General features: G+C 41.2%; 1 protein-coding gene across 8 annotated transcripts; it reads right to left on the bottom strand.

Annotated features, from left to right (window-relative positions):
- Nucleotides 1-223: 223 nt before the first annotated feature.
- HSF2 (heat shock transcription factor 2) lies at nt 224-14846 on the bottom strand. 8 transcript variants are annotated; one of them, XM_041424016.1, is made up of 14 exons: nt 14588-14846; nt 11232-11340; nt 10890-11017; nt 9393-9517; nt 7752-7827; nt 6561-6622; nt 6362-6446; nt 5386-5555; nt 3976-4088; nt 3810-3885; nt 3144-3249; nt 2218-2277; nt 1508-1592; nt 224-1161 (listed from the first exon to the last, which is right to left on the bottom strand). In XM_041424016.1, the coding sequence occupies exons 1-14, from the start codon at nt 14756-14758 to the stop codon at nt 872-874; spliced, it is 1656 nt and encodes a 551-aa protein (XP_041279950.1). In that variant the 5' UTR covers nt 14759-14846; the 3' UTR covers nt 224-871. The 8 variants fall into 8 exon arrangements, with proteins under 8 accessions (XP_041279950.1, XP_041279945.1, XP_041279946.1 ...); XM_041424011.1 differs by having other exon boundaries at nt 3810-4088; nt 14588-14845; XM_041424012.1 differs by having other exon boundaries at nt 1526-1592; nt 3810-4088; nt 14588-14845.
- Between the last annotated feature and the right edge of the window lie 1219 nt (nt 14847-16065).

Here is a 16065-nt window from a genome sequence, read left to right as displayed (position 1 = left end):
CCAGAGCTGGGCAATGTGGTTTTTGTGTTCCATGTATGAAGTTACTGAAACCCAGTTTCTCTTGTTTTGGAGGCTTATCAATAAACCCACGAGGCTGGAGATAAGGAAACTATTTTCCAGCAACTGTGCTGGAAACAGCAGACCTTCCACAGCTTCTATGATAGGAAAACAAGAGGCTGTTAAATCCATAACCACCTGACACACAGAATAAGAGACGAGCATGTATCACACTTAAGTAACATTTATTTTGTCAGCATAGATGGTCCAAGTTAAAAGTACTCATGCAGTCATGGGGCCTGGCAGCTGTCAAGAACTTTTCCCCAGTTTGTGCTATGTGTGAGCACTTCCACTGAAGTGAAAGTAAGGCAGAACCAAGATTTAGCAAGGTACAGGCACTTTGTTCCCAGTTGAAGCAGGGAAAAAAAAAGCCTACATCAGGTCCTGGTCCCCCCACCCCAAAAAAGCCTCATGTGTGTTAAACAAAATGTAAAAAATAAACCCCCCAAAATACAGAAAGTCAGTGTTCCCTAACCATACACTACTAGTTTATGTCATCATACGTAAGACAAGAAGTATAAGAAACCATAAACCAAAGCTCACTATTGACAAGTGTTGGTTACTTGTAGTACGAGCAATGTGGGCAACACCAAGTGTTCACAGCAGTGCAGCAGGAGCCTGGCTCAGCAGTGCCAGCTGTGCCTGGTGGCTTGTCTAACTCCATAGCTAAACAACTGCTTGTATAGGATAGGAAAGGTACTTCAGATTCCACATATCTGGTTACATAAAACAGTGATGTACAAAAAACTCTCATACCAAACAATATTCTAAATAAATAGTTCATCTTCATGACTATATACAGAGCCTCCCTCAATCAGTTATCCAAGAAGGCCATGTCTGTGTCCATGGGTGCTGGGGCAAGTTCGCACAAGTAGAACAGCGTGGCCTCACTCGCCTCTGCCTCCGTCAGTGGCTCCAGACGCACCAGTTTGCTCTGGGTGGGCTGGGGATCCAGGCTGCTCTCCAGGAGCTCATCCCCTTCCAGGGATTTTTCAACAGTGCAAGGAGTTTCAGCTGTGAAGCCCCCACTCTCAAGAGCAGAACCTGGGTTCCCATCGAGGAATGCAAGGAGTGGAAACGCAGTGTAGTGTATCAGCTGCTTATCTGTGCGGAAAGAAAATGACCAGAATATCAATTCATATGCCTTTCTACATGCAGAAGGAAAAAACAAAATCCAACCCACAGTACTTATTTAAAGAATAATTACTAAAAAGAGATGGGCGTTTGTGTTTTTAAAGAATTGTCATGTTCATACATAACATTATTAGTGCAGATTCACATGCAAAACATGAGTTTCTCTGCAGAGAAAAAAATCTAAAAAGTAAATATACTAAGTATTGTGTTTTGGTTATTCATCAACATAACATAAAATCAGATAAGGAGTAAATAACTGAGATGGCTTTTAGAGTACTGTTCAACTGTGGAAATGTTTCAACAGATGACAACTAACCTGATCTGGGCTTAGTACCTTGCGTTTCCTGTGAGGCTGCTGGACCAGCATTATTCTTGTTAGTTTCTTTTCCCTTTGTCTCCACCTGGGAACAAAAGCAAACTTTTAAAATACACTTTTAAAGCTTTTTAAAGCTTTAAACTTTTTAAAGTTCCAATGCCACTGGAGAACAGCTAAACAACTATGACAAACATTATTTTTTTATTTGTGGTAAGATGCAGTGGCATAATCAGTATTATCCACACTAACACAGGTTGGCTGAGAAAACATGAAATGGAAACACAGGCTACAAAGCAAGAACCAAGACTAATGGTTTAAATGAACTGGACAAATTCAAAGTACTACATCTTTGCCTCACTGCTTATTACTGGTTTCTTTTCCCACCAGACAATACAGATGAAACCATTCTGATAGAAGTGCATACCATGTTTGCAAATAAAAAAAAAATCTCGGGTATACAAAAGTTAAGAGACTGGTATAATGCAGAGGTAATACAAGTTTTAAAGGACATAAATTAATTAATTAGGGTGTTTTTTCCTTTGCTGTTTAAAGCCCAACAGGATGAAGTCAGCTGCAGTCTTCCTATTCTCATGCAAGTCTTAAAAGCCAGAGCACAAAGTGCCATGATTCCAGTAAAAAAAACAGCAAAAGATGAGTGAATTTTGCATCTCTCACTACTGCGTATGTTGAGCAATGGATTTAAGACTTACTTTTGTATTAGTGATATGATCATGATCTGTGGGATTCATCTGCACAGAACTTGTAAAAAGCTGAATAAGACAAAAGACATCCAAGTTTTAGGTATCTCAGTGTTGCTATTAAGAATAAAAGACCATTGCTTCTGCATGTGTGAGAAAAACCCCTATACTTATTCCACCCTCTATGAGGACTGGAGTGTATTTGGAATTCCATGAACCCTGATCACAAAAGAAACAACTGTATGGCATCTAACATGGTTTGCTGGAGCCTTAAAACACCAATTTCTACACTGCTACATGGATAATTCTGTCTGCAATATGGATGAAGTTGCAAGTTACACCAAGCTGGAAGGAGCCATCAGTAAGTGGAGAGCAGAAGTGCTTTTAAGAGGGATCTGAAGTGGAGGGGGGCCAAAAGCAGGTCCAGCAGCCACATGTCACGAGTAACCGAGTAACCTCATGCACTGGGGCCCAGGTTAGGCTTAAGGAACAAATGGACAGGGAGCAGCACTTCAGAAGGGACATGTGAGTCATGGCAGACAACACCCCGCCACCAGCCACCAACATGGTCTTTCTACAGGGAGGAAGGTTCTTTTTAAGCCCAGTTCATTGAGAAGACTAAAGATAATGTGCTGGGTTATTTCCAAGCAACAGTATTAATTGACTTGACATCTAAGTTCACATCACAGTAAATATAAGCATTATTTCATTAAGAAAGACATTGTTCAGTAAGAAACTTAAGCATTCACTTGAGCAGTGGTGTAGCATTAAGACCTGTACCAGTGCTCCAGAAACTCACAAATATTTATAACTTTGCTTTGTAAAGGGAAGGAAAAAGAAAGATCATTTGTGATTTAAATCCATATTAAACAGCAACAATACACACAAATGTTTCCTGTAGCCTATTATGAATATACTTAATTTTAAGTCAAAATTACATCAACCAGGAGATCTGGGTCTATGCTGAACTGTCGTCCTGACAACATAGCCTGGAAGTCCTCTAAACTGCAGTCGATACTGTCCAGATAATCCAGAAGTTCAACTCTAGAAGGCAAACAGTATTTTATTGCTGTATCCCTTAATAAAGTAAGAGAAATCCTTAAGTAAGCTTTACACAGATGTACTACATGCATCTCAAAATCTTTACCAGAACTAGAATGAACTAAGTCTTTCACAAGAAATGACCTCTGGAAAAATGAAGACTTTTAGCCTCTTTAGAGAGAACCCCAGTCAGCAGATGGGTGCTCTGGAATAGGTATCACAGGAATCACGTCAACACTATTACATGACATTAGCAGAGATGCAACTCTTGCATAGCCCTAATGAGTCTAATCCACCTGCAGGAATGACAAAAATAAATCCTGATGGTTTAATAATCTCCACAACATTACACTGCCAGATTAAACATCTCAACTGACTCAATTAACAAATAAAATCAGAGGTCACATCTTAAAATACTTAAAACAGAAGGATCTTCAGAAACTGGCTGGAGTAACAGTAGCCTGTAAGTTTAAAGTTCTCAGTAGAAACTGGTATTCAGTTCTTTTTACTTCAGTCAAATAATCAGTTCTAATACTAGAAAAACAAAAGATCAGACTACTCACTTTCCAAGAAGATTTATATTCTGTGAAATTACTCCATTTTCATTGAGTATGGAATCCATCACAGAGACTGGGTCTTCTGCAGTTAAAGTTGACTGGTTATTCAGCTGTACAGCACTTGACATGAGTGGGCTTGTGCTGTCACTGACATGGCTGGCTGGATCATTACCTGGGACAGCAACTGATTCAGTGTTTTTATCCCCTTGAATTACAGGGGCATATTCATCTTCGTTATCATCTTCCACAATTACAATATCAGGAGAATGGTAGCTACAGCTACAGCTGTAATGTGAGATAAATTAATTACAGCATTTCGTACACATTTAAATGGGTATTATTCCACAGGTTTAGTTACCTCTCACTGTAGTCAAGCTACTATTCAAGCTACTATCAGGAAATAAACTTTTCTACTGCTTTTTAATACTAAACACAGCAAGATACTTGAAGTTTCTATTTTCCATTGATACGGTTCTCTAATGATCAATACAATTAATGCAGCTCAGTTAGCAGACACTGTTGTGCCAGACTACAGTAACCAACTGCTAAAGAGCTATAGGAACACTGACACTTTTGTCACTGGAACAAAGATAAGCTTGCATGTAAATGTGAAGTATGAACAAAATCATACAAGGTCATCAAGCCAGACAGACAGTTTATATTTTGCGTATTTCCTGTTGAACAGCATCTACTCTGGAGCACCCATAACAAAGCATCCCAGTCAACAGGTTTGTAGTTAACCTTATTATGCACACCAGGAACAAAACCTGAGAACCAAGAGTGAGCCTCAAATGATTTGCTTTCATGCCTATTCTAGTTCTTAACCCTTAAGAAGCTGTTAGTTATGTTGCCTCTCCATCACAGCCTTTTTCTCATTAAGCTTTTCTATCAAAGAATGCATTCCCAGGCATCAGCTGAGCAAGAACAATGGTGCCAATTCAAGTAGAATCTACAAATATTATTTTTTTTTCCTTGAGGCATAATACGGGCTCTATCAGTCCAATGCTACTCAAGAAGAGAGTTACATCTAAATCCCTGGACTGATTTTCAACTTGGCTGTAGCTGAAAGATTAAGAACTTCTGTAGTATTGGAGTACAGACAGGAAGGAATACAATCCCCAAAACAAATGGGCAGTAAAAAACCCAGAACCCTGAAATTAATTAGCTTAATGCAAAGCCCACACCAAAACCTGACAAACACCACATGTAATTTTTTCTCCACAAAAACTGAGAAAAACAAGGGAAGTTGTTCCTGTCTGTACACATAACCAAAAAGTAAAGACTTCTCTTATGCTGGCTTTAGTATATTTTAACTATTATGCAATAATACAGATTGTTTTCACCAGTGTACATCTATCCTCCTGATATTAAAACTCCAACAGACAATTAACTATTTTGGAACAAATCCAGAGGTCAATAAGTCAAAAGCTAGTGTGAATTCAAAGATGAAGTTTCTGTTTGTGCAGGAGTGCTGAATAATTCTAACCACTTCACTAAAAAAATTATCTAAGACATCTGAATTAGTGCATCTTATACAACACTGAAAGTCATTTGTCAACACACAATTCTTGAGACTTCTTACTTGGAAGAATCTGAAGTGGTATCTTCAATTGTTTCTGGTGTAACGGGAAGATTTTCTTCATCAGCCATGGGATGTTCTTCCTCACCCACATCCTCAGTGACATCATAAATAACAATGTCATCTGAAATCTGTTCCCTTTGTTTTAAGCCCTCATTTCTGTTGAGAGGTACCTGAGAATTATTTTTAAAAAGGAGTCAGGGCACAGAGGGACAATGAGCTTCAGCATTTTGACAGTTATCATTGTATCTTACAATGCTTCACATCTAATGAAGTCTAAGAGCTTTTCTACACCTTGCAGATTACAAGCTGTTTGTACACATCTATGTTTAATAGAAAAAGCCATACAAGTAAATAAACAAGTTGCAGAATAAAAGCTACAGAAAAAAGAACTGGTAAATACAACCAATTATACTAGCACTGTCAGATATTAGAACAAAAAATATTAAAACAGTGACTGCTGTTTAAATAGTACTTTGTTATAAAGCTACTAATTCTAGTGCCATACTACAGAGCTTGTAACAATTTCCTCACAGATTATTATCTGTTCAGCAGAAAACAACTTTCAGTGACTCATTCAAATGTAACAGGAACACGATATGATTTTGCTGGGTTGAGTACTGCCTTGCAGAGCAACACACTGGACCCATGTCCCTGTATGGGCCCAGGGATGCCACATTCCAGAGATAACAATGTGACATTATACATGCTATTTCTAACAGCACCACTCTTAAAAGGAAACTGCTTTCAGCACAATCATTATTTAATACACATGTAACTGGTTTATACGTGCTTATGCTGGAAAGTGAATGGTGATTATCAACCCCTTCAGCTTCTGAAAGGAAACAACACAGCCTATCATTTGTACAAGCTGACAGCTCTCAATACACAGCTGTGTTATAGTCTCCGTACAACAATGAATTTGATCCATCTGCCCACCTGCACACCATCCAGAGAGTATCCATAACAGAAAACTTACATGGTGGCTACTGTCAGCTGGTTCTTTCACAATTTTCTGAAATACATTCGATTTTGTAGGTCCATTAGTGTTCAGAAGTAGAGGTCTACATAAGAAAGAGTAAAGTAAGAAGGGCATCTCAAACCCACCTCTTTGGTAATTAGTCAACAAGGCCTGTCAGTTTATCAAGTGGACAGGAAGTTTTCAAGATCATATTTACCTCTTCCGTTTTAGGCTCACTAGTTGGTTATTCTGCACCAAGGTAACAATGAATTGAACAATCTGTAAGAGAGAGAACACTGTTGTTGGTTGCTTTACTTGTAATTGTTTCTCTTAAGTACCAAGGCATCTTATAGCAAAAGACACCAATAATAAAACATAAACAATATACATAAACAGCAAACCACTTTCTTCGTATAATAACTTTTATGCAGAGCTGCTCAGAAAACCTAAAACTCAAGGTAAAAACCAGCGCTGATAATATTTAAATAGTTATTCAATTGTTAGGCTTTTCACATAGCAGGTGATAAGAGTCAGCTTTTACACAACATCATACAAGACACAGAAAGACATGCAGCAACTCAAATGATTTGAAGAACTCTAACAATGACAAAAGGCATGTAGAGATGTCAACCATATGCATAACCTGAATCTGTAAATACTGGTTCTGGTGAAGGGCATTTTTGACAGATTCAGAAAAAAAAATTACATGTACAGTTCACAGTATTCATCAGCTGTCTTTCCTTCTGAAATGTTAGCCTTGTCTTGTGCTTCAAATCTAAGGCTTTAAAGTACGTATCTGGCTTGAAGAAACTGGGAAAAAATTTAGTAGCCAAGGCCACTTGCAGTGATGACCTTTCTGATATGTTAAAAAAATAGAACTCTAAACTCTATGCATTTATATCAGTTTTGGTAGATCATAAATCTAACTGTTAAATAATGTAAGTTAACTTATTATCAATAGGTTCCACTCAATTATCTATTCCTCTGGTAACCAGGAATATACAGTCAGCAGGTCAGTTAAGTGGGGCAGCAGTGAACTTCCAATACAGAATCTTTTAATTGCAGTGAGAAAGTTTCTTCTGAGCAGCTGACAGAGAATTAGACATCTGATTCCCAAAGTAATAAAAAAATGGATGGACCATATTAAGGGTAACTTAATAACCGATGTAGGATGTTCTTGAAATGTTTACAAGACTTTGGCCTTATTTTCTGCTTATGCAATAAAATACCTTGAATATTTGTATCAACAGGGTTTGTTCATCATATACAACCCTGCTGTTTTTTCTATTAAAGAGAGATCTGACATTATAAAAACCTGAATGAGGGCAGAGAGCAAGGTAACGTGGCAAAGCATTCCTAGTTCAGAAGCACTCACTCAAGCACACGCGACACTTGAATGAAGCCTTACCTTTCGAATAACTTGCTGCTGTTGCAAGTGTTTTGCTCTCAGTTCTGACACTTCCCTCCAAAGGGATTCATTCTCTCTGTTGAAAAATGATGATTTAAAAGTCACACTAAAACTAGTATTTAATTTTTGTTAAAGATCAGTTGGCTTCATTAAAACTCTTTGAAATGTGTTTCTAGATTGGGGGTCGGTGTGGGAGTGTCACACAGGCAGCAAGCAGCCTTGGAAAGTAACGGTGAAACAAAGACCTAAACACAACAAATAGCCTGCAGAGCATTTCCATCTGCTTTAAAGGAAAAAAAAAAAATTCTCAAATTTGGCAATAGTCATTACCCATACATACAGCATTTAAAAATTAACTATCAGCATTCAACAGTTACTTCTATTAGCTCCAGTAAACAGGCATGTTAGGTGATAAAAAATAACAGGGGCATGTCAGAGGTAGCAGTTTTCATGGAACACTGCCATTTTAGAAACCTTGGTTCTTCCAGTACTCACAGGACTCCAGTTACTGAGCCAGTGTAAAATCTGCCCTATTGTAACCATGAGCCTTTTTGTTTCCAACAGTGTATGCCACGTTAAGAGGTAGATAATGAGTACCAAAAGCTTCAATGAATATGGGTAGAGAACATACCACCCTCCTATCTTTTGTAGTTTAATTTTCAACACAAAGAAGCAAACTCCACTGGTGTATGGGGTTTTAGGAAACCTTAAACCAATTTTTCAGAAACAGCAGCTCATATGCAGTGTGATGAAGGGTACTTCCCGCTCCTCAAAGTGCTCCTATGCCCAACACACAATTTAAGAGTACAGTTCCATCACAAAATTAATAGCAGAAGTGAGATATTCTGAATTTACTTCTTACAACCTGAACTAATCAGTGACCTGCGCCACAGAGGTACACTGTCATGAGACCATCTTCTAGAAGAAGGAATAGAAACTCTAATAGAGTTTCTACTGAGGTGATGTGACTTACAATGCATGACTTTATGTATCTTGTCTGTATCTACATATTCTAAAGGATTAAGTAATTTGTGACCCACATCTCTCTCACTGTTGAGAATAAATCATAACTTCTAAGCAGGCAGTAATGAAATTCTACAAAAACTCTATTTACATTTGGATTTTGAATTCTGTTTCTCTGTCAACAAGGCAACTAATGAATTTCCAAATGAGATTTTCTAAACACATTTTCCTAGGTATTAGCTTTTCTACAATTTTAAACAGGAGGAGAATGAGGACAAAAACAACAGAAAAAAACAGTAACTATTCTAAATAACTAAAAATTCTAAGTAACTCAAAATACAGTAACTATTTCAAACTTGAAGACAAAAACCAGCATACTCTTTATACTAAGAGCTGATTTAAATATTCAGACTCAGCATCTATATGGAACTATCATTAAAGGTGTTATTTAATTGCCTATTACTAGACAGGTCTACAAACACCAGCATTGCCTGTAACTTTTAATAATATCAAAAAGTTTAATTTTAAAGCAATTTTTCTATAGAAGTTTATGTTCCTAAAGCAATAGTTGAAATTAGGCAACCAGAACTCAAGAGACACATATAATTATGTCTTTGTCCAGTATCTAGTATCACAATTACTCAGCATAAAGGATCAGATACTGATGAAGCAACTTACCTCTTCAAAAGAGACAACTGAGCTTCAATAGTCGTTTGCTTAATTTGCACCTTTTGAGCACTGCATATTATGTTAGAGAGATCTTCCTGACGGATCTTGTTTTCTTCAGGTCTTGAAGAAGAAACCTTTAAGAGATTAGAATCCAGAAACAACAGTTCCCTTAACTCATGCTTAACTATTATTCTCTTTTGGTGATCAAGTATAATGTTAACAAAATACACTCTTAATAATAAAACAAGTATCCAAAAAAACTCCAAACCAGAAACACAACTATCACCATATCAGCTTCAGTTGTTACAAATATTTGTGTACAATCCTGACTCTTCAGGCATTTTCCCAAGTGCTCTACTTCACCATAACTGCATCACAATAACCTGGTGATAACAAGCACATCACTCTGTGCTGGTTTTGGCTGGTGTGGGGTAATTTTCTTCATAGCAGCAAACACGGGGCTGTGTTTTGGACTTGTGGAGTTGTGCTGCAGTGTTGGCAATACAAAGATGCTTTTGTTACTGCTGAGCAGTGCTTACACATGGACTCAAGGGCTTTTCTGCTCGTCACCTTACTCCACCAGCCAGCTGGCTGGGGCTGCACAAAAAATTGAGAGGGCACACACACAGCTGGGACAGTTATCCCCACCTCACCAAAGGAGCATTCCATACCATATGGTGTCATGCTTAGTACATAAAACTGAGGGAAAGAAGAAGGAAATGGGGGGGATGTTCACAATGATGACATTTGTCTTCCCAAGCCACCATTACATGTGATGAGACCCTCCTTTCCTGGGGATGGCTGAACACCTGCTTGCCCATGGGGAGCGCTAAATGAATTCCCAGTTCGGCTTTGCTTGGGTGTGTAGCTTTTGCTTTACTTATTAAACTGCCTTTATCCTAACCCATGAGTCTTCTTACTTTTACTCTCCCAACTCACTCCCACATCCTGACATGGGGGGAGCGAGCAGTGGCTGTGTGGGGCTAGGCTGTTGGCTGGAGTTAACCATGACATCCAGTTTCATCTGCCATTTTTCTCTTTGACATCTTATTCACTTGACTCAGTAACAGCAGAGCACATTTCAGAAGCATACCGAATGTGTTTATAGGTCTGCCCCTTTCTCTTGGGTGTACAGTCTAAGGCTTACAGTAGCTTTGCTCTGAAACGAGCTACATAAATGAGCAGTTTCTTACATTGCTGATGGTAAAGTCAAAGCATGCTCTGCACTTGTAAAACTCATCTGCAAATTGTCATATTACATAACTCATGCTTTCTTGCCACCTGTGAAACTTTACTATAACGACAGCAAAGCAGATAAAAAAAACCTTGTCAAATCCCCCAAAATATCTTTAAACAAGCTCAAGGTATAAATGAAAGCAGGGCAGTTTGTTTCCATAAAGTCTGAACTTATTTGCACTCACAATCCTGCAGTTAAACTTGACATCAACTGAGCTATTCATCAGTACTGAATAGTACAGGTTTTCCAAATACTGGATTTTCACTAACCTTCCTTTTTATGTGCTCCAGCAAGTCCTCCCGGCCCTGCCTAAAATATGCATGCCGAAACTCTACTGGACCGTCTCGCTCCATTTTGACAATTCCAGAATCAACATGGACGACTTTACGGAAGCCATCTTAAAAAAATAAAAAACAAAAGCAAAGAAAAACCTCAAACCCCACATTAATAAATTCAAAGTATGCTGTCCCAACTATCCTGTTACCAATTTTGAGGATAAGACAGTATCCTAGTTGAAGAGAACACAAAGCCACTGCTCAAAGGAAATTATAACTTAACTTTTATTTACAAGATTTAGAACTGTGCTAGAATGTAAAAATCCAGCAACTTACACATGTTTAACTGTCTGACAAAGCTTGCCATGTTGTTATGCTTGAAGTACTTGGGAAGAATCTCTTTTGCGAATCTCTGTTCATCCAACACCAAGAAACTCTTTCCATTCTAAAATGAGAGAGACACATTAAACTACTTAAAAACCATAGCAGAAAACACACTGGGCTTTTAGAATTAATCACCAGATTGGAATGTTTCCTTTGTGCATGCAGTACATTACTGATCTGCTTGCCTACAACTTTCCAAAACAAAAAGGGTACAAACCTTGCAGTTGCAAAGCAACTGAGTACTTACTATCAATTCACATCATTTCCTGAAGGGGAACATCTCTATTGTTACACACTGCTTTATCAAAATATGAAGTAATTGTTAACCAGCAATTATCACAGTTTCACTACAGGACAATACTATCAATTTAGAATGTAGTTTTGAAGCCCTGGTAAGGAATCTTAACAAAGAACCTGAGAAAGGAAAAAATACCAACAACCAGCTGACAGTCCTGTCTGCTTTTCAGTATAAAAGCATGATTGGTTTGGTAGGACCTGTAGAGCAGATGGAGCTGTCAAAGAGGTGAGGTGAGGGTGTCCACTGGGTTTTAGAGTTACCAAAAAGGTAGCCACATAAAGCAAAATTCCCCTTCTGGAATGCCAATTGTGAGGGAAGAGTGATCTTTTATTTAATCCACAGGCTTTAACTAAAATAGAAGGATCAGCTCTTTGTTCTTCAGTAACTGCACTCCATTTAACTACAGGGCAAGTAATAGGCAGAATGCAAATTACCTACTTCAAAATGGTTCAGGTTGTCTACACATCCACGACACTCTCACCCTGTAGTAGTTAATATAAAGTCTTATCTTCAACAGATGTCTACACTTTTCCTGCATCTTTTTAAGAGGCCTTCTTAATGAGTCACTTCTCTTATCCTCAAATGCCAGCAGCTCTGTGATACCAAGAAGCTTAAAGAACCAACTGTAAGACCATATGAAGGTCCTATGTCCAAAGGCAGGTGTCCTTGTTTCAGCTAGGATAGAATGAATTTGTTTCTTAGTAGCTGGTAGATTGCAGAGTTTTGGATTCAGTGAGAGAATGTTGACAGTAAGTTGAAGTTTTAGTTGTTGCTAAGCAGTGCTTACCCTAAGTCAAGGTCTTTCCAGCTTCCCAAGCTGGAGGGTGCATGGCCAGGACAGATGACCCAAACTGGGCAAAGGGATATTCCACACCAGAAAAATCGTGCCCAATACATAAACTGGGCGAGTTATCCAGCAGGAGGGCTAACTGCTGTTTTCGGATGGGTACCAGCCTGCAGCTGGTAAGCAACTGTACTGGGCATTTGTTTTTCTGTTTTATTATTGTTATCACATACTTTACTTCATTTCAGTTTTAAATGGTTATCGCAACCCAGGAGTTTTACTTTCTCTGCCAGGGTGCGGGGAAGTGAGCAGGTGGCTGAGCTGCACTTAGCTGCCAGTGGGGGTTAAACCACAACAGCTTGTTCCAGCAAATCAGCAGAGAGCATCAGAAACAGGATGTTACAAATGGCTCTCCACTGGATGACTTAGGCCTTAACACTGAGAGAAAGGCAGGGAGATTAAAACTTCCAGTAATGCCTACCTACCTCCTGCTGAGAATCAATCAATGGAAGCAAAAGGGGAAGAAGCAGAAGAAATGGCAAGAACATACTATTTTAGCCAATGCTGTGTGTGAAATTCACAAACTGAAGGTGCTGAACCAAGTGACACTACAGCGACCTGTGACACCAACTTCCATGTGATGCCTCACTTTATCATCACCTTAACATTGCCCAGGCCTAGCAACAGAATCTGGAAAACACATCCAGGAGCTCTTGTTGCCCTGACAGTCATTTACAGCAAAGCTGTACAGACGTTAAGCCTGTAAGCTTCACTACACAGCTAAATACAATTGTCAACTCCCAGTGCCAACGACCCCAGCATACAGCAGTCCTCCAAGTGCTTCATTTGTTTCTCCTCACCCATATCACAGGCAATCCCAATATCTCCCCCTACATGAACTGGTTGCTAATAATATCAACTGTGATGGGTGGACCTTCCCCTCTACAAACAGCCTTGCAGAATCTCAAACAATTATTTTTACTGTTTTTAATTAAAAAAATAACACAAGGATACCTACACAAGTGTTGGTATGTTTACTTTAGATAAACATAAACAATGGATTTGGAAATACTCCGTTAAAAGAATAAGGCAGCAAAATCAGCATTTTTTAATACAGACAATATCAATCTTCATACAGCCTTTAGTATCTCTCTTCCAAAAATAAAAAAAAACCCTAAAAAAACCACCCACAAAAATTCCCACCCTAAAACAAAACAAAATGGAAAAAAATAAAGAAAAGCTGCCATAATCTACTGAGGCCTCCTGCTTCGCTCTTTGGGAGATTTTGGCTGAAGGTACTGGTAAACAATTTTCAGTAAAATATTTAAGACATTTCATTATTTCTAGAGCATTTAAATAAGAAGCTCTCAATTGAGTTTCACTCAGTACCACTTAAAGATTTTGATACGATCTGAGAACAAGATTTTATTGAAAACAGAACACAGGGGAAAAAAATTAAGTAGCTATTATTAAAATACGTGCTTAGGTTTTAGCACAACTGTCAGTGATGCTCACTGTAGCAACTTGACAGGCCTTCCTTGCACTGTAAGAAGACTGGTGCCCAATTCCCCCGTGGCCCACCCCCTTCCCGCCACCCCAGCAGGTGGACACCGAGCCCGGGAAGCCCCCGGCCATGGCACACGTGGCCGCCCCCACGGGATCCGGCCCCGCGGGCAGCACACAGGAAACACCACCAGGCCTGAGCACGCCGCTCTTCCCATCCTCCGGAGCTCTCCCGCAGCCCCGGCTAACAGAGGGAGAGCCCCGTTCCTGGCGCACCCACCACCCCACGGTGGGAAATCCCCCCGCAGCTCCACGTTCCCCGCACGGCAAAATCCTCCGGCTCCCGGGCCCCTTCCCACCCCCCCGGACGCCCGAGCCTGCTCAGTCAGAGCCGCCAGACAGACAGACATCCCCACCCTCCGCAGCGGTGCTGGGGACGCGCCCCCAGGGCGGGCACCGGAGCTCCTACTCCACAGTTAAAAAAACAAGGGAGAGGCTGAGGGCTGAGTGGGGCTGGCCTCTGTCGAGCAGCTCAGCTCAGCTCAGTCCGGCCCGGCCCGGGCCCAACCAAGCCATGTGGCCGTGCCCTGATTTTCCCTCCTCCCCACGGGCACGCCGAGGTCCCCAGCAGGCCCCGATGCCTGCCGGAGCGAGGCGCACGGTGATGGCGGGGGCTCCGCCACACGCGGACGGGGAGGAGGTGAGAGGGAGGGGGCGGCCGACCTGGCTCCAGGTGATGAGCTGGTTGCTGGGGGTCTCTCCCAGCAGAGCCCACAGCTTGCTGAGGAAAGCCGGGACGCCCGGGCTGGCGAAGGGAGGCGACGGCTGCTGGGGAGGCTGCGGGGGCGGCGGCGGCGGTGGCGGCTGCTGCTGTGGCTGCTGTTGCTGCTTCATTGTCGCTCGGGAGCCTCCGGGGCCTCTGTCCGGGAGAGAGCACAGCCAGACCGGCCTGGCCCCGCCCCTCGTCCCCACCCCGCATGCGCGGCGGCCCCGCAGCTCGCGCGGCGTGCCGGCCCCGCCCCTTCCCCCTGCGCCTTACATAACGCCCCCACGTGCGCCGCCCTCACGTGTCACAACAGCGCCGGCACGGGGGGGACGGGGCCAATAGCGGCGCGCCTCGCGGCGGGGGGCGGGGCCACGTCGCGCGGGCGCACGTTCCCGGCGGCGCAGCGGCGCGTGGCGGGCGCGCGGCTGAGGGAGGCGGGCGGTGAGCGGGAGCGCTCCCGCTCCGGTTCCCGCTCCCGGGGAAAGGCGGGCGAGTGCCCGGGGCGGGGCTTCTAAGGCCTTAGCCCAGGCTATCGTTTCCGAATCGTCTGGGAGAAAGGTGAAGAGTAGCTAGTCAGCTCAAAAACATGAGTGCGCAGGTCGTATGCACAACAGGAACATTCAGCCCCCCCCCCCCCCAAAAGCATCTCAGGCAGGCCCTAAGCAGACCCCTCTGCAAGGCAAATTGTGTTTAGATTTCAGACTTAGCAGCTATTGAAACTGTGAAAAGAAACTGGGTATCTCAAGGAAAAATGCCTAACAAATGGTGAAATACACTATTTATATATATATATATATACTCTAACAAGTATTTTGCAAAACCTAGTCACATATTAACTGCAAATAGTTTTCAAGAAGTTGTTCTATGGCATTAAAATTAGTATTTTCACAACAAACCTTCATTGACTGGAAGTGTTACTGGTATTTTTGTTGAAATTTCTCAAAAAAGTCTCAAAGAATTTCAGGGAGTTTGGTCCACTTCAGCTTACAGTGAAAATGAAGCACAATGGCACAGGGAGGGTAGCAGAGCCTTTATTAAGTTCAATATTTCTGTTTTAAGGTGTATATCACACAACTTCCCTTCTGTCATCATTAGCAGCCTTCCACAGCCTGTAACAAACCCTTTGACTGACATTCACTAGATCATTCCTGAGAGAGATCACAGTTGCTAACTTTATGGCTCAGCTTTTCAGGGTCAGTATTTGGAATGAGAAAGCTTAAATTAATGCCTTTTGAATTTAAACACAAATTTGCAGTAATTTTCCAAATAATTTTTCATCCTGTCGTGCATGTGCAGCAAGCTCTCACTGGATTCCATTTATCCAGATACAAATGCTAGATAAGCAGAGAGAAGAATATGGATGTGACTTAATCTGAACTCAGTATTGCTCTGCATCTTATATTTCTTGTTTGCAACTTCCATTTGAAAACAGAAG

Source organism: Onychostruthus taczanowskii, unplaced genomic scaffold, assembly GCF_017590055.1.
Source record: "Onychostruthus taczanowskii isolate IOZ18803 unplaced genomic scaffold, ASM1759005v1 scaffold8, whole genome shotgun sequence".
In the NCBI taxonomy this organism is placed as follows: Eukaryota; Metazoa; Chordata; class Aves; order Passeriformes; family Passeridae; genus Onychostruthus; species Onychostruthus taczanowskii.
The sequence above is the reverse complement of the archived record's forward strand: the minus strand, read 5'-3'. Positions and strand labels throughout refer to the sequence as shown.